We start from the raw sequence: 23,491 nt of genomic DNA, 5'->3' as shown, positions 1-23,491 counted from the left end.
TTTACATATCCACAGTAGTTTCGTGATACCCCAAATCTTAACATTGATTCACTAATGCGTAATCCAAGTCCACATTTAAATTTCTTCAGTTTTCTTCAGAATGTCTTCATGCCCTTTTTTCAAATTCAGGGTTTAATCAAGTTCATGAGTTGCACATTTTGTTATCTTGTCTCCTGAGGGTCACTACATCTTGAGCAGTCTTCCCACCTTTTTTTTTTTTTTTTTAAGATGTTGGGGGTAGGAGTTTATTAATTAATTTATTTATTTTTGCCGTGTTGGGTCTTTGTTTCTGTGCGAGGCCTTTCTCTAGTTGTGGCAAGTGGGGGCCACTCTTCATCGCGGTGCACGGGCCTCTCATTATCGCGGCCTCTCTTGTTGCGGAGCACAGGCTCCAGACGCGCAGGCTCAGTAGTTGCGGCTCACGGACCCAATTGCTCCGCGGCATGTGGAATCCTCCCAGACCAGGGCTCGAACCCGTGTCCCCTGCATTAGCAGGCAGATTCTCAACCACTGCGCCACCAGGGAAGCCCTCTTCCCCCCTTTTTTCTGTCGTTAACGTTGGCAGTTTTGAAGAGTTCAGGTCAATTAATTGTAATATCTCACATTGTGGATTTTTATAAATTATTTCCTCATGATTGGATACAGGCAAAATACTTTTGACAAAAATGCCCCATAGGTGACCTGTACTTCTCATTTTATCATATCATGAGATCCCTAATCTTGGTTTGTTCCATTATTGGTAATACTACATTTAATCACTTGATTAAGGTGATGACACCAGATTTCTTTTCTTTTCTTTTCTTTCTGTCTATCTATCTATCTATTTATTTATTTTTGGCTGTGTTGGGTTTTCGTTGCTGCGCGCGGGCTTTCTCTAGTTGTGGCGAGCAGGGGCTACTCTTCGTTGCGGTGCGCGGGCTTCTCATTGCAGTGGCTTCTCTTGTTGCAGAGCATGGGCTCTAGGCGGGCGGGCTTCAGTAGTTGTGGCTCGCAGGCTCAGTAGTTGTGGTGCACGGGCTTAGTTGCTCTGCGGCATGTGGGACCTTTCCCGGACCAGGGATTGAACACGTGTCCCCTGCGTTGACAGGTGGATTCTTAACTACTGCGCCACCAGGGAAGTTCCCAGATTTCTTAATTGTAATAACTTATCCTTTTTACCGTGAAGAAATAATCTGTGAGTGATAGTTTTAGTCCTTGTGACTTCCTTATAACTTCACCCACTTTCACCCACTGATTTCAGCACCCCCAGGTGGGTGGTCTTTGCCTGCATCTGCGGCTACTCCAGAGCCCTAAACCTGTCATTCCTTCTATATTTGTTTGTAGAAAAGCTTTTAAAGAAAAGCTTCACCTTTCTTGTTTCCTTCTGTTTTATTTATTATTCTAGTGTTATTGTGTACTTGTGTGTTCATTTTTTTTCAGTAATATATATTCTGTTATAATTATTCCTTTTTTTTTTTTTTTTTTCTTTTTGCGATATGCTGCCCTCTCACTGTTGTGGCCTCTCCCGTTGCGGAGCGCAGGCTCAGCGGCCATGGCTCACGGGCCCAGCCGCTCCGCGGCATGTGGGATCTTCCCGGACCGGGGCACGAACCCGTGTCCCCTGCATCGGCATGCAGACTCTCAACCACGGTGCCACCAGGGAAGCCCTAATTATTATTCCTTTTTACCCTCAGATTTATTCCTCAATTTGGCTAGGGGACCTCCTTCACATTATCATTTCATATTCTGCCTCTTCAGGACAGGTTTGTACTAGAGAATTATTCAGAACTGAGAAGTTTACTTTGTCTCTTACAAGCCCCCAGTCCTTTATGCAAAACTCTTAGGACTGGATGTGTTCTAGAATTCAGCCTTTTTCAGGGTTTAGAAAGATGAAGTTGTGTGTATATCACACATGCACAGTACCCCCAGCAAGACTTATAATCAGACACCTTAAAGCTTGTGCTAAAATGTATGACTGTTCACACTGAACAGGATAAAGGCTAATTAATGCCCTTATGTCTGTTCTGGCCGGGTTTAGGATCTCAGAATTATAAATAAGTAGCAGGGCACATGTGTGGGGTTATGTGGATATAGAAGGAATCATTCCCAACAGGTGTACCTTTGCTTGATTTGAAATTTTAATGTCCCCAGTAAAGGAATTCTCTAGGTATATCGCAAGAGGACTCAGTTTTTAGATTTTGAAAAATGTTGGAATAGCAGTGCTCATACAAATGCTAGTATTTGATACTTAAAATTTCATGATACTAGCTTACGTGTGTACAAAGAAGTTCATCACAGAGAGATTTAATGTTGTTAAGCAAGTGTACTGAATCAAAACATAGGCTCAGTTGATCTTATCAGGAGCCTTAAAGTGCCTAATCTTTGACATATAATAATTCCATCTTTTAAAATCTTCTCTAAGGATATTAGCCTAATAAAATCCTTGGGACATGGCTTCCCTGGTGGCACAGTGGTTAAGAATTCCCCTGCCAACTCAGGGGACATGTGTTCAATCCCCGGTCCAGGAAAGATCCCACATGCCGTGGAGCAACTAAGCCCGTGCACCACAACAGCAGAGCCCACGTGCCATAACTACTGAAGACCGTGCGCCTAGCCAGGGTCGGGTCAGCTGCACACCTGCTTCAGCACTCTGCTCTCTGAACCTCGGGGTCCTGGCCTGTGTGTGCATTTCCAGGACTGTGCCCGTACCACACAGTTCTGTGTGAAACTAGCCCTTTCCTTTTAACCGAAGGACGTTGGTGTACAATATTACGTTAGTTTCAGGTGCAGTACGTAGTGGTGTGACGCTTGGGTACGTTATGAGATGATCCCCACGATAAGTCTAGTAACCCTCTGTCCCCATACAAAAGCTATCACAATGTTACTGACCATATTCCTTATGCTGTACATTACATGCCATGTCTTATTTTATAACTGGACGTCTGTAGAAAGTAGCCCTTCTCGATTTGTATTAGTTTAGTTTGTATTGGTACAGTCCCTCTCTCTTTTTTTCTCTCTGTACCTCATAGGATAATTTTTCATGCTTTCTCCACTAGACTGTAAGACCCATGTAGGTGGCTCACATACCTGGTTGTTGACATGTGTTTTCAACATTAGCATACTGTCTCACATTATAGGCATGGAAATAGTTGTTGAGTGATGGATGTTCAAGGGATTTGACCCATACATCACTTAAAATTAAGCCAAGGTATTGGGTAGACTTCAAAGACTAGTGTTTGAGGTGCAGCCAGAGGCAGCCTGAAGGCAGTACTGGGCAGGGAAGGTGCGGTGTGTGGCTGTCTGGTCCCTCTGTGAGGGAGTGGTCTGGAAGCTTTGTGCTGCACGGGTTTGCATAGGCAGACCGTGTACAGAGGATAAGAGGGAGGGATGCAGGGCTCATGTCCTCCTTCCAGGAGGCTGCCCCCGGCCAAAGGAAGGTGGTCTGACAGCAGTGTCGGGGTGGGCGAGGCGTTGTTTACTTGGAGCATTAAAAGTGTGTGGTTTGCTCATGAAGATCATGATAGAGTTGTTGTTACTCTGTTAAATCTATGATTTGAATTTTATTTCACATATTTAAAATTTGACTAAAAATTGGTCTATAAACGGTTGTACCTTTTTCTTGAATTTTATGTTTGTATCTTCCTCCAACTTCTCTTTCTAACTGGGTCTCTTTCTAAGAACATTAAATAGAGAAAAATTCAGCATGTACTCATGCCACCCCTTACTTCCACTCTGTAGCAGCACGTCTCGTGGCTGGGCTTCAGAGTAACCGTGGAGCGTCCTCCCTGCCAGCCTGCTGCCTGAGAACCATCTTTTCTCCTGACTGTCTGGCCATGCGCTGCCCCCCCGCCCCACCGTGGGCCCTGGAAACCCATCAGCCAGGCTCATCAGTCTAGTGTGCTCAGCCCTTAGGGGTCTAAAGGTGGGACTCACTTGCCACTGTACCATTTGCCTTTAGTAGGTGTGGTAGCTTTGTAAAATGTAGCCTTTGGTTTTTTAAATCCCTGGTTTTCTGATTTTCTGTAAAAGTGGTACCCCTAGTTTAGGATCACATGAATGTGTGCTGCTGTCTAAGACAATGGTCTTGTTCTCTATGCTGGGCTCTGTGGGCTGGGCAGTCAGAAAAAGACCCCCACTTGGGTCTTATTTTTAGCCAGAAATGAGTCCAGGCAGCTGTCCATGTGAATCAGGGGGAGGTGGTTTGGTGGTGCTCTCAGCATCCTCTGTGAGCTGGAGGGTCAGTGCTCTCTGGGAGTTAGCTCCCTGTCTTCTCTGCCAAAGAATAGAGAGCTTGAACTTTGTTTCATGCCTTGAGCCACAAGGCAATGTAGGCCTTTGAATTAGAGCAAACGATGATACATTTTTCTGTTTTACTCTCTTCTGTCTGTCTCCTGCTGTGGAAAATACGTGAAAGGACTTACATTTGGAGATTGTGGAGGTTGTGACAGTTACCTTAAAGGAGTGGCTCTCACCTGGGACTAGTGTTGCTCTCCCCATGCGACATCTAGTGGTGTCTGGAAATTTGGGGCTGTCACAGCTGGGGAAGGGGACACTGAGGCCGGCCAGCTGCTGAATATCCTACAGAAGACAGGACGGCCCCCACCACAGAGACCAAGCCACTCTAAAATGTCAGTTGTGGGGCTTCCCTGGTGGCGCAGTGGTTAAGAATCTGCCTGCCGATGCAGGGGACACGGGTTCGAGCCCTGGTCTGGGAAGCTCCCACATGCTGCAGAGCAACTAAGCCCGTGCGCCACAACTACTGAGCCTGAGCTCTAGAGCGCGCGAGCCACAACTACTGAAGCCCGCGTGCCACAGCTACTGCAGCCCGTGCACCTAGAGCCTGTGCTCCACAACAAGAGAAGCCACCGCAGTGAGAAGCCCGCGCACCGCAACAAAGAGTAGCCCCCGCTCGCCGCAACTAGAGAAAGCCCGTGCGCAGCAACGAAGACCCAATGCAGCCGAAAATAATAAATAAGTAAAATAAATAAAATAATAAATGTAAAAAAACCCGTTAGTTGTGCCAAGGTTGAGATCCCCCAGCTTTCGCTTTGATGGCTTCATGAAGCCTTGGGTGTGCACTCCTGGGAGCTCAGCTCAGAGGGTTCATGGGGGCGAGAGCCGTAGTTTGCCCCTGTCTCCAACTTCTTCCACACCCACTGGTTTGGTTTGGTTTTTTCAAGTACCTTTAACAGCACTTATTCCTCCCCCTATCCCAAGGTAAAATTCATATAACAAAACCATTTTAAAGTGAACAATTCAGTGGCATTTTAATAATTCACGGTGTTGTGCAGCCACTACCTCTACCTAATTCCAGAACATTTTTGTCACCCCAGAAGGATCCCTGTATGCATCGAGCAGTTGTCCATTGCACACAGAGCCCCTGGCAGCTACTGCATTCTGTCTCTGTGGATTTGCGTGTTCTGGATATTTCACATAAACAGAATCATACAATATGTGACCTTCTGTGTCTGGCTTCTTCACGTAGTGTAGTGTAATGTTTTCAGGGACCATCCATGTTGTACGTGTATCAGTACTTCATTCCTTTTTATGGATGAATAAGATTCCATTGTGTGGGTGTACCACGTTTTGTTTATCCATTCATCTGTTGATGGACGTTTGGGCTGTTGCCACCTTTCGGCTGTTGTGAATAGTGCTTCTGGGAACATATGTGTACATGTATTGAATACCTGTTTTCAGTTCTTTTGGATGTATACCTACAAGTAGAATTGCTGGGTTGTATGGTGATTCTGTGTTTAACTTTTTGAGGAACCACCAAACTGTTTTCTTCCATGCCCACTTTTACTGCCAGAAAAGTACGTGCTTGCTTATAACATAAGCAGCATTCGAGCATAATTCGAAAACAAAACTATTTTGTTAGAAATAAATGCCTTAGAATTCATAGTTCAACTGGGGGACGTCAGCTTGTTGATGCCTCTCCTGTCCCCCAGGTTAGAGGCATGCACTGAGTTTGTAAACATAGTAGAGAATTGATCAATAGGCAAGAGGTAACCTGTGAAATGTCCAAAAGTGGCCTTTTCGCAGAGTATTTTGGAGAGATTACCAGAACATCTTTAAGTGTATTGAAACTTGGTTTCTGGGAAAGAACAAGCAGGTATTTCAGAAGAAATCTAGAAGTAAATATTTTTTCGCACTGCCTGCAGTGTGATGAGAGGCAAGTCCAGAGGCTTGTTGCTGTGTCTGCTGCTCTGGCCTCCTGGACACCCAGGGCCACATCTTTGGGCGGCACCGCAGCAGCTGGACTGGGCCAGAGGGATGGGCTGGAGATGTGCCCAGGTTGACTTGCCTGCACTTAGGGAACAGTCAGCCCGTGGCTTCTTTGACATTCACGTGAGATCCTCTGTGGTCCAGACGGGAAAGTCTGGGGAAGATTACTCTTAGAAGCTTCTTGAATTGCAGTGTTTTTTCTGTTGCTGTTACTATAATTGTTGTAGTAACAGGATTCTAAACACCCCTTCCCCCTGATGCTTTTCAGTTTAATTCAAGATATTTTCCCTGAGGCATTTCTAAGGATTTTTCTTTTTCTTTTTTTTTTTAAGAAATTGAGATCAGATTTCTTCTTTTCCACAATGAAAAACTTACCACTAAGTTAATGCGAAGTACTAATAAGTAAAGTGATTTGGGGGCAAGAAATGGTGATGGGGAAGGGGCGGAATTATGTGCTTCTTAAAATGTATGGAATATTGTGCCTCACAACCTGAATCAATGCAAATACAGCCTTTTCTCTGTTGCAGACAGTTTTACATGTTTTGGAGACCAGACCAGAAGCACTTCTGAATTAAGGTAACTTTGACGTAATTGATTCTTACCAGTTTTTAAAGTACAATATTTAAATTTGTTCAGGGTTTCTTTTTTTTTTTTTTAACAAGTACCCTAGGGAACAAGGAAGTTTAAGAACCATTGCTGTAAAAGACCACTTGGTACTGCAGTAGGTAAATAACTCAGTTCACCTAGATTCTGTCTTAGGACAGACCATCTGTGACAGTACTAATAAAATGAGCACGAAATTGATTTCATCATCTATATTGGAGACATAATTTGTACTGCAGGACATTTTGTATACTTTTTTTTTTTTTTTTTGCGGTATGCGGGCCTCTCACTGTTGTGGCCTCTCCCGCTGTGGAGCACAGGCTCCGGACACGCAGGCTCAGCGGCCATGACTCACGGGCCCAGCCGTTCCGTGGCACGTGGGATCCTCCCGGACCGGGGCACGAACCCATGTCCCCTGCATCGGCAGGCGGACTCTCAACCACTGCGCCACCAGGGAAGCCCCAGGGTTTCTTTTTTTTAAGAACCTGGTTTTTGTTACAGTTTTGCCCATCTCTCATTTTTAAGCCCAAAGTTGTTTTCAAACAAATTGATCCAGAGAAGGGTTTTCTCTTCAAAGTCTTCATCCAGTGTTCAGCATGAAGGGTTAAGGTCCCAGAGATGATGGTCCACATTCTGGACAAGACCAGTATTTCTCCAACTTCTTTCAGTAGAAAACAGAAGAGCCCCTTTTGCAAATCAAATCTTGGTTGGAATACCAGCAGATCATACAGATAAAGGTGAGGCCACACAATTCAGAAAAAAATTCCAATATGTTTGTATGAAATGGGGGCAATAAATGTGTCACAGTGTTGGTGGTGAATCTGGGCAAGGGTATCCAGTTCTTTGTATTATTCTTGCAACTCTTTGTAAGTTGAAATTATTTGTTTGTTTATTTTATTTTTTATATTTATTTATTTATTAAAAATTTATTTATTTTTTGGCTGCGTTGGGTCTTCGTTGCTGGGCCCGGGCTTTCTCTAGTTGCAGCGAGCAGGGACTACTCTTTGTTGCGGTGCGTGGGCTGCTTATTGCGGTGGCTTCTCTTGTTGCAGAGCACGGCCTCTAGGCACGTGGGCTCAATAGTTGTAGCTCGTGGGCTAGAGAGCACAGGCTCAGTAGTTGTAGCACATGGGCTTAGTTGCTCGTGGCATGTGGGACCTTCCCGGACCAGGGCTTGAATCCATGTCCCCTGCATTGACAGGCGGCTTCCTAACCACTGCACCACCAGGGAAGTCCCTGAAATAATTTTAAATTGAAAAACAAAACTAAAACGAGTGAATTAGGTGCTTGAACAGTTGGGTATCCATATGTAAAAGGTGAACTTGACTCCATAGACAAAAATTAACTCAAAATGAATCAGACACAACCTAACACTAGAAAACATCTAAACGAAAACAGAAAATCGTTGAGACTTTGGGTTAGGCAAGGATTTCTTGATGATATCAAAGACACAGTTCATTAAAGAGAACATTTATAAATTGGACTTCATCAAATTTAAAAATATCTCATCCTTCAAAGACACTGTTAAGAGAATGAAAAGACAAGCCACAGACTGGCAGAAAATCCTAGCAGATCACATGTCTTCTAGGTAACTTATGTCTAGAATAAGTAAAGAACTCTTAAATTCAATATTAAGAAAACAACAACCTGAAAAAAAAGCAAGTGATTTGAACAGAGACTTCACCGGAGAATATAGAGAGATGGCAGATGAGCACGTGAAGAATCATTAGCCGTCAGGGAAATGCAAATTAAAACCACAACGAGGGGACTTCCCTGGCCGTCCAGTGGTTAAGACCTCGCCTTTCAATGCAGGGAGTGTGGGTTCGATCCCTGGTTGGGGAGCTAAGATCCCACATGCCTTGTGGCCAAAAACCCAAAACAGAAGCAATATTGTAACAAAATTCAGTAACGACTTTAAAAATAGTCCATGTCAAGGGGCTTCTCTGGTGGCTCAGTGGTTGGGAGTCTGCCTGCCAGTGCAGGGGACACGGGTTTGAGCCCTGGTCCGGAGGATCCCACATGCCGCGGAGCAGCTAAGCCCGTGTGCCACAACTACTGAAGCCCGCACGCCTAGAGCCCGTGCTCCCAACGGGAGAGGCCACCACAGTGAGAAGCCTGCACACCACAGCGGAGAGTGGCCCCCGCTCGCCGCAACCAGAGAGGGGCCCGCGTGCAGCAACAAAGACCCAATGCAGCCAAAAATAAAATAAATAAATTTATTTAAAAAAACCCCACAACGAGACACCACTAACCACCTATTACAGTGGCTAAAATGGAGAAGACTGACCATACCGTGTGCTGCTGAGGGTGTGCAGGCGCTGGACTCATGCACTGGTGGTGGGCCTGAAAAATGGTGCACCTGTGTTGAAAACAGTTCAGCAGTTTCTTAATAGGTTAAACGTATGCTTGCTGGGTATGATCCAGCCTTTCCACTCCTAGGTGTTTACCCAAGAGAAACGAGGGCAGACGTCCATGTAAGGACATGCAACAGCATGGATGCATCTCAAAGTAACCATGCTGAGGGAGCAAAGCCACACCACAGAAAAGTACATACTGTATGATTCCACGTATATAAAACTCTAGAAGATGCAAACTTACGTGTAGTGACAGAAAGCAGATTCGTGATTGCCTGGGCGTCAGGGGTGGGGTTACAGAGGGACACAAGGAGACTTTTGGGGGTGTAGATGTGTCCATTACCTTAACTGAGGTGGCGGTTTCATAGGTGTATAATATGTCAGAGTGTATCAAATTGTAATTGTTTATTGTGTTATTTACCTTCAGTAAAGATATTTTTTAAGCTAAATGAGCAGTTAGCATAGGAGCAGGCCCTGCCACTACCTGCTGAACCCCTGTATCACCCTGGTGGCTGCTGCCGCCCATATTTTACGTTTGTGCAGAGGGCCTATTCCACTGACTGGGTCGGAAGAGTGACAGGTGAGGGAGAAGTTTTCTGTTACTTAAATCATTTCAAGTGGAAAACCCTATTACTGCTTTTGTAACAAGTACGATTTAGTGACCATTTGCTGTGGTTCAGTCAGGTTTTAAGGACCTTATGTGGATTCTCATTGAGTCCTCCTAGCATGTGAGGTGGGTAGTGTAACTGTTTCCACTTTCAGACCAGAATTCAGAGGCAGAGAGAGGTCATCAACTCGGTGGAGGCCACCTGGTACTGAGTGGGGTCTGGAAGTCAGAAGCGCGGCCCACAGCCAGTGCAGCCGCATTGCCTCTGCCAGCAGGAAGTGAGTGTGAAAGCAAAGATTACGTCTGCGTACTGGAGTGCAAGTGGCACGGCTGAGAGCAGAGTCGCCCCCAAACTTGAGGGTTACAGCCTCTCAGAGGTGCCTCTGTCGTGTGCAGTTGATGTCCAGTCCCTGCCACTTTTCCCAGTTAGACCTTCCTTCTAGGTGTGTGCCATTCACTTCTCGGATAGCATCCATTATGTATGAAGTTTGGCTCTGAAATCCTTCAAGGGGGACTTCCTGTGTGGCCTCAACGGGTTTGAAGGGGTACGTACTAGGCTCTTTGTTCAACCTGGGAAGCAAGGTCAGCTGTAGAGGGAGAACAGGACGGAAGAACAGATGGGTTTTTGTAGTGCATCAGACAGAAGGATTCAGGAGAAAGGGTCACTGGCCGTTTCCTGTGACTCCAGAGGGAAAGACGACCTGGGTGAGGGTAACTCACACCTGCTGTCCAGCACTGGCTCAGCCCTGTCTTCCCATCCCTCTCCCTGAGCTGCCACTTGCGAAGGACCTCACGCCTCCCACTGTGATTTCTGCTGTCACTCCTAATTGCCAGCATCCGGTAGGTGAGCGAGCTGATCTGTAAGGTGACGTAGGGGAGGTGATACTGGGGTCAGGGAAGACCACCTCATCTCGCTCAGTGTCTGAGCTGGGAAACAGGTTAGTTCTATGTGGGGAGAGCCTAGTTCCTGTTCTTTTAGGAGGATACTGAAGTGGTTCGGACAGCCTCTAGTTGGGTGCCTGCTGTGTGAGTGAAGAGATGAGAAGGGCCCAGTGCTGTGCTGGCCACTACAATAGCTGGTGGCCACTAGCCACATGTGACTGGTGAGCACTGGAAATGAGGCTCGCCCAAATTGAACTATAAATATACCCTGCACTTGAAAAATTTAGTGTGGACTTCCCTGGCGGTCCAGTGGTTAGGACTCCCAACTCAGGGAGCACAGGTTCGATCCCTGGTCAGGGAAGATTCTGCATGCCGCATGGCTCCACCAAAAAAACAAAACAAGGAAAACTTAGTGTGACAAATGAGTGCAAAATAGCCTACTTACAATTGTTCTATATCGATTACATGTTGAAATAAAGTTTTTGGTTGGATTAAATAAATATATTGTTAAAATTAATGTAACCATGTTTCTTTTTACCTTTTTAATATGGCTGATGGAAAATTAAGGATTCCACATGTGGCTCCCGTTGTACTTGTATCGGACAGCGCCTGCTTAGAGCGATGAGCTGATTGAAGGAGATGGGTAGGAGCTGAGATGAGTTAGGCACTGGGTCCTATGAGCCTGGGGCCTGGAGGTGACACCTGGCAACTCATAAACCTGAATCGTAGCTCACCTGAACTAATGGCATTCAATTTTCGAACTAATGGTCAAAGCAGTTTTAATTTTTTTTAATTGAAATACAGTTGATTTACAATGTTATGTTAGTTTCTGGTGTACAGCAAGTGATTCAGTTATATATACATATTCGTTTTCATATTCTTTTCCATTATGGTTTATTACAGAATATAGTTCCCTGTGCTATACAGTAGGTCTTTGTTGTTCACCTGTTTTATATATAGTAGTTTGCATCTGCTAATCCCAGACTCCTAATATATCCCTCCTCACCCCCTTTCCCCTTTGGTAACCATAAGTTTCTTTTCTATGTCTGTGAGCCTGTTTCTGCTTCATACATAAACTCATTCGTGTCATAGTTTAGATTCCACATATAAGTGATATCATATGATACTTGTTTTTCTCTGTCTGACTTCACTTAGTATGATAACCTCTGGGTCCATCCATGTTACTGCAAATGGCATTATTTCGTTCTTTTTCATGGCTGAGCAGTATTCCATTGTATATATGTACCACATCTTCTTTATCCATTCCTAAGTGTTCCTAAGCAACACTTAGGTTGCTTTCGTGTCTTGGCTGTTGTGAAGAGTGCTGCTGTGAACGTTGAGGTGCGTGTATCTTTTCGAATTAAGAGTTTTCTCCGGATACATGCCCAGGGGTGGGATTGCTGGATCGTACGGCAACTCTAGTTTTAGTTTTGTAAGGAACCTCCTCCATACTGTTTTCCATAGTGACTGCACCAATTTACATTTAAAAAGTTTTTTTGGTGGGGAGAGCAGTTTTAAGATGCTGCCTCTAGAAGTGGGGAACCTAAGATCTCTTGCCCCTGATGGGATACGTCCATTAGGAAGAAAGCAGTGCTCCCCCGCCGGGGGCAGAAGGCCATGGCCAGGTGTTGACGTCCATTGCGTCGTTGTCAGAGAGCTTGTCCTCCTGGAATGGCGTGTGGGAGCAGGTGATTATGGGGGTGAAATTTCTTTCTGTCGTCCCTTGACCATTTCTAGCCGGTTAGGGATTGCTTAGGGGCCCTGCATGGTTAACTCTGGAGGTGGCCTGAATCGGAACCATGGCCAGTGCCGTTTGTGACCGTGAACCTCGGGTAGGTCGTGACTCCTTTTCCTGCTGTTTACTGTGTGGACAATCGGTTGAACCTCCTCCTAGGGGGTGGTGAGGACACATGTGACATTACACGGCAAGTGGTCCTAAGTCAGCTGTGACCTCAGAGTAGATTGTGAATCACCTTTTACATGATTTTGGAGCAGTCAGGAATCCAAGTGGTGAGACCCTATAGACTTTTCTGAGCCGGCTTGTGAGGTTGGCCTTGTCTGTCGTCCGTTTAGACTCTGGTCTCGGGGGATGGAGCCACAGCGTCTTCTGTCCACAGCAGATGCTTGGTAGACAGGGGTGAGGAAGACAAATAAGGGGTTTGTAGAGCGAAACCAAGAGCACTGCTGATAAAGGGAGAATGGCCCCAGTTCCCGGACTCGGCCTGGGTGCCGCGCCTGGTCGGAACGCAGACAGGCCGCCCCGTTTCCCGCAGCAGAACCGCTCAGCAGAGATGTTGGGTGTCGAAGAATCACAGAGCTGTTTTGCAAAAGTCAAGACATATTCAGAAGAAATTAATATACTTTGATGAGTATGAGTCATGCTTTTACTTTCTGTAACTTCTGTGGGGAGATGCTAGCTGTAGGCTGTCTGAATTGACGGTTTTGAGAGGAGCAGTTTAGGGCAGCTCTGCTCACCTAGAACAAGACCTCGGCTCCCTGGGCTGTCGCTTAGGACATCTCTCCCACTGTCAGCAAGGGTGTAGTTATGCGTCCCGTCCGTAGGGGTTTCTCTCTCGTGGCCCACTTTTCACATCACGGACAAACCTTGGCTGCTGCCTTCAGGTGGGAAGACAGAATCCTACAGCCTCGAAGGAAGCAGGGGAGCCTGAGCTGCGCCTGGCTCGTGGTGGAGGAGACGCAGAGACTCGGCAGGGGCTGCGTGTTGGGGTGAGGCTGGGAGATGCTGGGAATTGGGGGGGGGGGCGAAAGCACATTCCTGCCGCCCCTAGGCAGGTGCCAGCCAGCAGAGGTGGGCCCTGGGCAGCACGCAGCTGGGCAGCAGGTGGTCTCTGCCTTCCCTGAGCCCCTGCCCGCCCCCCGCAGCACTGCCCGCTCGGGCTCCCTTGGGTCCCACTGTCCGTGCTGCCAGGGCCCCTGGGTCTTCTAGGCCTGCTCCGGTACTTTGTTAGCTAGAAATGTGAGGTGGACTGAGATTGACGTTCCCTTCTAGTTCAAGAATTTTTCTTAACAGGCACAAAATAGTATTTGTATGATAGCTTAAATAAAATAAGTCTGGGTTTTAAATTATTCAGCACAATAACAGTATGTTTGCAACTTTGCTTTCAGTAACATACTTCTTATCAGATGCTTTAATGTGTTCTGAAATGTAAATTCTTTTTTTATATATATTTATCTAATTATTATTTATTTTTGGCTGCGTTGGGGCTTTGTTGTTGCGCGCGGGCTTCCTCTAGTTGCGGCGAGCAGGGGCTACTCTTCGTTGCAGTGCATGGGCTTCTCTTGTTGCGGAGCATAAGCTCTAGGTGCGCGGGCCTCAGTAGTTGTGGCACACAGGCTCTAGAGTGCAGGCTCAGTAGTTGTGGCACACGGGCTCAGTTGCTCCGCGGCATGTGGTATCTTCCTGGACCAGGGCTTGGAACCCATGTCCTCTGCATTGGCAGTTGGATTCTTAACCACTGCACCACCAGGGAAGTCCTGAAGTGCAAATTCTTTATAGTAATTTTCAAATGTGACATTGAATAGCAACCATAAATAGTTTGCATATGATGGTAAAGCTAAGTAGTGCCTTCTGAACGATGGGTTTAGATGAACAGAAGGTGGAATTTGCGGCTATTGATATTGCTACCTGCTTGATGAGGCACATCTCTGTGGAGGGAGGATGGAGCTGGCTTACAAAAACTATGTTTTTTACTTTTTGTGCTCTCTGCAATCTGTCCATGGGGCTGGAGTACTTTCCTGTTGTTCTCAGGTACATGGTTGATTTTTTGTGTTTTTTTTGCTGTACGCGGGCCTCTCACTGTTGTGGCCTCTCCCATTGCGGAGCACAGGCTCCGGACGCACAGGCTCAGGAGCCATGGCTCACGGACCCAGCTGCTCTGCGGCATGTGGGATCCTCCCGGACCGGGGCACGAACCTGTGTCCCCTGCATCGGCAGGCGGACTCTCAACCACTGTGCCACTAGGGAAGCCCCAACATGGTTGATTTTTAAAATTTTATTTTTGGGGCTGCGCCTTGCATCTTGGAGGATTTTAGTTCCCCGACCAGGGATCATACCCGAGCCCAGCAGTGAAAGTGCCAAGTCCTAACCACTGGACCACTGGGGAAGTCCCATACATATTTGATTTTTTGTTAGGCAGTAAATCCCTTTGGATGCATTTAACCCTATTATGGCGCCACTCACTCAAGGACTGGCTTTGGGTCTTGGGAAATGAGGAAAGCATGTGCTAGAGTGGTGGTGTTGGAACCATTCACAGGGCATCAGACCAGACATCAGCATGGTACCATCTTGGGGGCTTTTCCACTGCCGTGAGGTCTGGGTTTAGCATGGATTTCCTAGGATGACACGTGGGTTCCCAGAAATTCAGTTTGCGTGTATGTGGCGTTTGACTGTCAGTGACTTTATGAAGTTATGTGTAGGTTCTGTTGTGATTTGAAAAGTACAAGAACCTTTATTTTCAAAAGGTAGTAAACGGAAGTGAGACTCTTCTTCCCTCTTATAGAACCTCAGCTGGGGCCCTCGTGGTGATCAGACCTTTGTAAGGCTAATAAGTAAATTCACTTTATGTATAGATTATATCTTGTATCTTTTTTATTTCTATTTACAGAACTAATGTACGATCGTTGTATACATTTAGTTCTGGTAAGAATGATTACATTTTCTACATTGTCCTAGTGCTTTGGGGATATGCTTCAATTGGAATTAAACAGTAATTTAGAAGAAGAGTATACTGCATTGTCCATAAATGTAAAATGTGAAAAGTAAAAGTGTCTTATGTGTGTATTATCAGTAAACACTTAACTGAGGGGCTGTGTTTTCTTTTAAAATTTGCATCAGAAAATTGAGAAACAGGAAAATCTTGTGAGGTATCTTAGATGTTGGGGACAGACTATTTAAATCATTGCATTCTAGTAAAATGTAACACACACATGTCAGTTTTAAAATAACGTGTAAAAATTTGCTGGATACTTTAATCCAGAGCCAGATGGGAATTTTGTGTGTAATTAGGTTTCCTCTCTTAGTCTCCATTACCAGCTGGTCACCCATATCAAAAACTAGTTATGGTTTACTTTGTACTGAATGTTCTGATATCTGCTACTTCTTAGAAGCTGATATAATGTTTCATCAAAACTTAATTTTTTGTCACTTGTGAGACATACCAGCCTCCATGGTCAACCATTCAGTTGTTCAGACAAATTTGAGAATTTTGGGGATTGACTCTTTCTCACAGACAGCCAGCTAACGTGGCAACGTGATCCATGTCAAAATACAACACGATCTGCTTGTGAGATCCCTGTGCTCCTATATTTTTGAAACTAAGAGATATATAACAGATTTCATACATACTTGTAATGTAGTCAAACAATACCAAGAAGTAATGACTTCTAAAAAAACTTATTAAGAGAATGTTCAAACATAGATTACAGGCAGAATATTAGGAAATCATCCAGCTGTAACAGAATTCTGCTAGTTTTGTTTAGTCCCCTTTCTTCCTGTCAGAGTGTTTTAAACGAAGTCCCCAAATCATATCATTTCACTCATAAGTAAGAAGCGTTTCTCACGGTTAAGGACTTAGGTTTCATTATGGCACCGAATGAAAGAGCAGCAGCCCCTTGTCAGCAGATACCCGGACGATATTCAGGTTTTCCTGGTGTTCTCTGTACATTTGGATTTTAAATCAAGATTCAAGGTCTCTAACATTTAAACAGAAACTATTCTAATGGAAAATTGAAATACATAATAAGTTAACCAACAGTATAAGGAACTCCATCACCAAACTAAAGCAATTACCACCTCACGACCAAACTTGTTCTTCTGTGCTCTCCCCCGTTTCCCTGCTCGGTTGCTTTACAGCAAATTTCAGACACGTCATTTTATTCTTAAATCTGTCAGGGTATAGCTTCCCACGCCAGGGAAGCCTGCGGGTGTCGTGTGGTGGAGTTGCCCCGCGCTCTGTGGGGGGCGCACTTCGTAGTCTGATCACTGATCACACAGAAGGCCTTACCGAGCCCTTCACAGTTAGTTGTCTTGTTAGTTTTCTTCTCGGCCCTGCGGTGTTGGTGCTGTCGTTCCTGTGGTGCAGTCAGCAGACCCGAGTGGAAAGTGAGCGGGTGAAAGTCACATTCCTTGTGCGTCGCAAACCAGAACCTGAAAGTATATTGTGATGCAGTCACTCCATTTTGTCCTTAATATCAGCTCGTATCATTGTTAGTGACTGGGTAATAACTGGGGCGCTGGCGGCCCTTGAGGTGTCCTTCCTGGACTTTACAGGGGTCTTGATTAGAGAGGCGTGGTGCTGCATTCACCGTGAAGTACATTATATCACAAATGTGAAATATTTAAATAAAAAATTATGTTAACACTTTAACTTACAGAGATACTGGGTATAACCTAAAGTAGGGGCAGACCACTTCACATACTTGCTTTTAAGATACTTAAATTTCTGTGGAAAGTATTTCCAAAACAAGCTCTAAATAAAAGCTGGTGGCAGATGTGGGTCATGAAGAACAGAAGTGAGACTCTCAGCAGGTCCTGTCTTAGTGGATTAGACTGGTCAGTGCGCTGAGTCAGCATGGCCAGTGCTTAGCCGTGACTTTGGCCCGGGAGGAGAGAAGGAGCCCAGGCCACGTAAACCTGATGGTGGGCTTCTCAGAGGCTCTGGGGGACTAAGGATAGTGAAGAGAACAGCAAAAGCAGTTACGTGTAAGTAAGACCTTTAAAATGTACATTCATTTCTTGTGATCAAAGAAATATAAACTGCATGTCCAGTATTTGGAAAATGAAGAGAAAAATATGACCAATAATTCTAACAAAAATGCTGTCTTATTACATGTGTTTTTAAATTAGGTATGTTTTTGGCCTTCTTAAATAGCTAAAATTATTACACACAAATTTATTTTTCATTTAGCAAATAATGAGCATTTTTCTAGGTTTTTATACTGTCTCCCTTATTGTTCCTAGTGATATGTAATAGTTCACCCAGTAAACGGTTAACATTTACTAGCTTTTTTTTTTAACTGAAAAGTATGGTGGAAGAATTGTGAATGCTTCTTGGTTCAACGGCCCAGATAACCAGTTAACTTTTTTGAAAAAAACTTTTTTTTTTTTGAAAAAAAAAATTATGAAGACATAATTTGTCTTTTTTCCTTATATATATATGATAATGTGAAAAATCAGAGCTGCCCCTATTCCTGTGTATTTCCCCCCAAAATAGCCATTAACATTTTCTTGTGTATATAGAAAAAAGATTGCTTACATTAGCATAGATGTTTATTCTTTTTATATGCACAGGAGAAATATCATCATTTATATATTTTTCTGTACCTTGTCTCTTTCATTTGCTGTTATCTTCACAGAAGAGCATTTGGGACGAACTTTTAGTTTGTGGGAATTAGGAATTTTTTGCTTCCCGTCAGTCCCGCTCTGTATCTGAGTGTTCAGGCTCCTTGCTTATCCGTGGGTTGCCGACTTCTCTTTGGGGGAGTGTTGACTGCTTGGCCTTGTGTGATGGTGGTGTTGCCCGGTCCCTTCACACTCATCCTGTGAGGCCAGTTCAGTGTCCGTTAGCTCAAGGCGCGGGAGGCTGTCCATCGTGGATGTGTGTGTGCCCCACAGAGGAGGTCCTGGACTGTGCCACGTCAGAGCGAACCCCAGTGCCCAGAGGGTGACGGGGAGAGGTGAGCGTGCTGGAGTGTCCCTCCATCGGTGAGAGGCCATCCGCAGATAACTTCTTTTCCAGATTGGATTTTTAAAAATACACCTTCAACATGTAGAATAAAGAATGTAGTTGAAAAAAATTTTTAAATGTCTACCAGCAGGTTTCTCTTTCTGACCAGACTGTAGAGATCAAAAAGGGCCTTTCAGGACACTTATTTTTATTCGTAGTAGAGATATGAATACCCTTTTCTTTAAAAATTCACGGATACGAATTTTGAGTGTCCTAATTGAGACTTGAATATGGACACTGATCGTAGAGAGAGCCGTAATCAAAAGGCAGTATTGGGCTTCCCGGGTGGCGCAGTGGTTGAGCGTCCGCCTGCCGATGCAGGGGACGCGGGTTCGTGCCCTGGTACGGGGGATCCCACATGCCACGGAGTGGCTGGGCCCGTGGGCCATGGTCTCTGGGCCTGCGCGTCCGGAGCCTGTGCTCTGCAGCGGGAGAGGCCGCAGCGGTGAGAGGCCCGCGTACCGCAAAAAAAAAAAAAAAAAAAAGGCAGTATTAATAATTCATGTTATTTAATGATGAAAGAGAAGTAGATCTGGTTTTGTTCTCTTTGCTTGTGACTAAAGATTAAAGTCAGCAAGTATTGGTATTATTGCTTCTGAAATTTTGAGAGATAACTGAATTGGAGCTTCTCATTTTAAAGATAGTTAAGTTTTCAATAAATTAATTTCTCTAATTTAAAGCAATACAGCTGGGTGATTATCATGTATTGATATATATTTTATAATATGTAAAAATAAGAGCATCTAATTAAATGAAATATTTAATTTTAATATCTCAGGAGCTATTCCATCTAATACTGGGATTTGGGTCTTTACCTAAAGACCACCTAGCATCTCTGAAAGTTCTTTCTGTTTATCTCGATCCTAGGAGTTTGTTGGTTTTGTCCGTACTTTAAAAGCTAGCTTAGCTTTTTAGTGTTTAAATTAGGATCAGAATACATGGTTTGTTGACTAAAACTAACCATTTAATTCAGTGTACCTTATGACAGCATTAGCTGTTAGTTTTCTTCACGTTGATTTTGGAAGGATTGAATGAAGTAGCTTCTCCACAGACTAAGAACAATTCTTTAACGTGGGGGTGGGGAGTGTTAACTGGGATAAAACTGCCCCCAGCTCTGCCGGATTGTCCTTATAGTATAATTTGATCACGTGTGAAATGCACGTGCGCTGCAGCAGGCCGCCAGGGTTGGCGGGGAGGATGCAGGGCCGTCCATAAGCTCAGGAAACGCGTCGGCACAGCTTTCTGTTTTAAAATTATTTCGTGTTCTCTTGGCACTGTTATTATTTCATACATTAATATTCATCAGCTGCAGTCCTCAGAGTTTGATACATGAACACGAGAGAGAGAATTGGCCCGGTTATCACATAGGGTAACTCCAGCCATGCTCCCTTTGTCCAGGGAGGCGCCGGCGAGTCTGCGTGGGCGAAGCTTGCCCGGGCTTACAACACCCACTTGAAGTAACGCCTCTAGGAACAGTGGCGGCACTGTGCTTGCCTTCCCCCACCGCTGGAGTGGCAGACCCTGCCTTTGTCCTCTGAGATGCCTCAGCTCCGCGTCATGGCCCCACCCCATTAGGCCTTTCCTGGTAGTTGTGCAGACTTTCATTTAGGGTCAGCCCAAGGGACTTGATGCCTCTAGAAGTCCAGCACTTCCCCTTCTGCTTCCTGCCCGGCCCTCCCCGGCAGCTAATGGCATTTTGTGGCTGTGAATAGTCGTGGGCTGGTGGGTGCAGGTCAGGGCAGGAGCCAGGAACTTAACACATACTTTTTAAAGATGCTTTTTATTGGGAAAGGTATTTTTGTTTTCTCAATAAGTGTTCTGTAATATAGACCATGTAACAATTATTTTGAATGCTTTTGCACAGAAAAAGAAAGTTTATCTAGACTGGGAACTAACAACTATGTTTCTTGGGTCATCCAGATTATTTCCCCCAGATGTGTTTCCATTTTAAGAAAATAAATAATTACTGTTAATTAAATATCTGGTGTACATTATAATAACCCTGTGACTTTCACACAAAATCTGTGGTGGAAGAATTCTCCCCTCTTGTGTTTGGATAGGAAATTGAGGCCCTTGCATAAGCTGTGTTTGCATGTGGGAGCTAATTGTATTCTTAAGTGATTAAAAGATGTTGGTAATTGTATCTTCAGCTTTGTGATAGGTTGGTCATAGTTAGGATTGACCTAACAGCTATGTTCTTGGTCAGAAATGCAACCCCCTAGGCCTCCCTGGTGGCGCAAGTGGTTGGGAGTCCGCCTGCCGATGCAGGGGATGCGGGTTCGTGCCCCGGTCTGGGAGGATCCCATATGCCGCGGAGCGGCTGGGCCCGTGAGCCATGGCCGCTGAGCCTGCGCGTCCGGAGCCTGTGCTCCGCGGCGGGGGAGGCCACGGTGGTGAGAGGCCCGCATACCGCAAAAAAAGAAAAAAAAAAAAAAAAAAGAAAAAGAAATGCAACCCCCAGTTACGACATTCCCTTGGGGAAATAAGTCTCTTGTGTAATAGGATAATTGTGTTTTGACCCTGATTTCAGGAATACTGCCTAATGAGCCCGGGGGTGGGGCAGGATCAAGAGAAGGCAGCAGGGCTGCTTGTACTGAGCCTACTTTGGCCTGTACCCATAAGGACTGCGGTGTTGTCTCTGAGTATCCTGGGATCCCAGAGCCCATTTTGGTGGGAGAGTAAGTTGTCCTGAATCAGAGACCTGTTGGACACCAAACTGAGTCTTTTTAGAATCGCTGTGTGGGACTTCCCTGGTGGCGCAGTGGTTAAGAATCCACCTGCCAATGCAGGGGACACGGGTTCGAGCCCTGGTCCGGGAAGATCCCACATGCTGCAGAGCACCTGCGCCCGTGCACCACAACTACTGAGCCTGCGCTCTAGAGCCCGTGTGCCGCAACTCCTGAAGCCCACGTGCCTAGAGCCCGTGCTCCGTAACAAGAGAAGCCACTGCAATGAGAAGCTCGCGCACCGCAACGAAGAGTAGCCCACGCTCGCTGCAACTAGAGAAAGCCCGCGTGTAGCAACGAAGACCCAATGCAGCCAAAAAAAAAAAAATTAGAATCACTGTGTGAACATTCTGATGTCTTCTGGGCAGTCATGGGTTCAAGATCATTGACACGGCTTTGAGGTGCTGGGTTGCCAGGTTGCCGCTGTACTCTATTTCCTGAACTAACTACCCCAGGGTTTTCATGTGAGAGCTTTTCTGAACGTCAGTCTTAGGTTCTTGAGTTTATAGTGAGACCCAAATCCTTCGTGAAACCTGCTTCTAAACAGATTTTTCTTTCTTCAGCCCACCACCACCTTTTGAATAGTCTATTAGACGTTGTCATTGAACAAAGCTTGTGTATAATAGTAATTATACTTCGTTAACACAGCCCTTGTAGGCATTTTATACCTTCTTATGAATGCTAAAGAAAGGTGCTCTGATTTGTAATGAAACCATAGCTCTCAAAATTTCAATCTCCTTCTCTCACCTGCTTCACTAAATTACTCAGTCATTGTTTATTAATTTTTTGTGCTTTTCTCTTTCAGATCTAAGATTCTTTGAGGTGGCTTTGAAGAGCACTAAGATTAGAAGATGAGTGAACTTGACCAGTTACGGCAGGAGGCCGAACAGCTTAAAAACCAGATTAGAGTACGTAGCTATGTGTGCTCAGTTTTGTTAATCATTTGGATTTCAGATGCAGAGTTACCATTTTAAGGAAAGATGGGTTACAGAATACAGACTATTCATTGTTTTGGATTGAAATTGAATCTTAAGTGGCCCAGAATGTAGAAATTACAGATCCAGGGCTTCCCTGGTGGCGCAGTGGTTGAGAGTCCACCTGCCGATGCAGGGGACATGGGTTCGTGCCCCGGTCCGGGAAGATCCCACGTGCCGCAGAGCGGCTAGGCCAGTGAGCCATGGCCACTGAGCCTGCGCATACAGAGCCTGTGCTCCACAGCGGGAGAGGCCACAACAGTGACAGGCCCGCGTACCGCAAAAAAAAAAAAAAAAAAAGAGAAGAAATTACAGATCCAGGTATTTGGCCTAGTACATTATTTTCAGGATTTTGTTTTCTTTCTCTCTTTCTTTTTTTAAACATCATTATTGGAGTATAATTGCCTTACAATGTTTTGTTAGTTTCTGCTAGGATTTTGTTTTCTAGCATATTTTCACTTCACTATACAGCAAATGTTTCCATAGAATTTATAGACATCTTTTTGTATCTTTTTTCTTGACTTTGGGAATTAGCTTTGTGACATTCTTTTGGTCACTGTATGGAGTGTGGTATTCACACCCCCCACTGTGACTGCTAAGTTGAGGGCAGGAAACTTGTTTAAAAATAAGAGTATTAACAACAATAATAAAAAGTATTTTAAGTGCGCGTGATTTGTTCTTAATTTTGAAAAAAGGTGTTTCCTAGGGATGGTTATGGCTGTTAGAGCACTAACATCTATCTTCAAATAGATGCTCTGTTCAAATAGAGCATCTCTTTGAAGATAAAAACAGCCAGGTATCATTCAGCTGTCCTGTAGAAAGTAGGATAGTTGCAGAGTTCTCAAGCCTTACCATCCAATCTGTCACTGATGTTTATAATGGTGCACTGCAGAACCCATGAACTTTTAAAAGGGGATGCATACTAGGTCCAGCTATAAGGATGGAGCCTAATTATTTCCTTTTAAAAGACCAATTATATGTTCAGAAAGCCTAGTGGTAATTGGAAAGAAAGATCAGCATCATTTTAGCCAACGTTTTCTTGAAGTTGAGAAAAGATAATGGAATTATCTGAGATCTACCATCAAAGAGGAAACAAAATATCCTTTTACTGTAAGAATTTCAAATCTTAACATTTAAGAGATACGATATAGCTCAATAAAAATAAGGAAGAGTTAATATTTTTAATGGTTTGCTCTGATCAGATTTGTTTAATACGTCCAGCCACACTCCAGAATATAGAAATCAGAATTTTGTTTTTCTAGCAACAATAAGTTGTTGTTTATAAGTTGTTCATAAATAGTGGGTTCAGATCTATTCGAAGCAAATAAGAGAGTTCATATGGCATAGGTAAAAAAAAAAAATCCAAATTTGGTGGAAAAAAAATAAAGGCTGAAAG

The 23,491-nt window shown here is 44.6% G+C and overlaps 1 protein-coding gene across 4 annotated transcripts in view; it reads left to right on the top strand.

The window, feature by feature from the left end:
• Positions 1 to 23,491, top strand: part of GNB1 (G protein subunit beta 1) — a 92,315-nt gene that overhangs the window by 44,692 nt on the left and 24,132 nt on the right. For 2 of the 4 annotated variants that reach the window (XM_060088827.1, XM_060088826.1), the window contains exons 2-3: positions 6,732 to 6,780; positions 21,927 to 22,029. In XM_060088827.1, coding sequence (XP_059944810.1) covers positions 21,973 to 22,029 — 57 coding nt within the window. In that variant the 5' untranslated portion in view covers positions 6,732 to 6,780; positions 21,927 to 21,972. The remainder of the gene's footprint in view (positions 1 to 6,731; positions 6,781 to 21,926; positions 22,030 to 23,491) is intronic. The other 2 variants (XM_060088828.1, XM_060088829.1) reach the window with 2 other exon arrangements.

This window comes from Mesoplodon densirostris, chromosome 2 (assembly GCF_025265405.1).
Source record: "Mesoplodon densirostris isolate mMesDen1 chromosome 2, mMesDen1 primary haplotype, whole genome shotgun sequence".
Lineage (NCBI taxonomy): Eukaryota > Metazoa > Chordata > Mammalia > Artiodactyla > Ziphiidae > Mesoplodon > Mesoplodon densirostris.
Note: the sequence above shows the minus strand (reverse complement) of the source record. Positions and strands in the feature narration are given on the sequence as shown.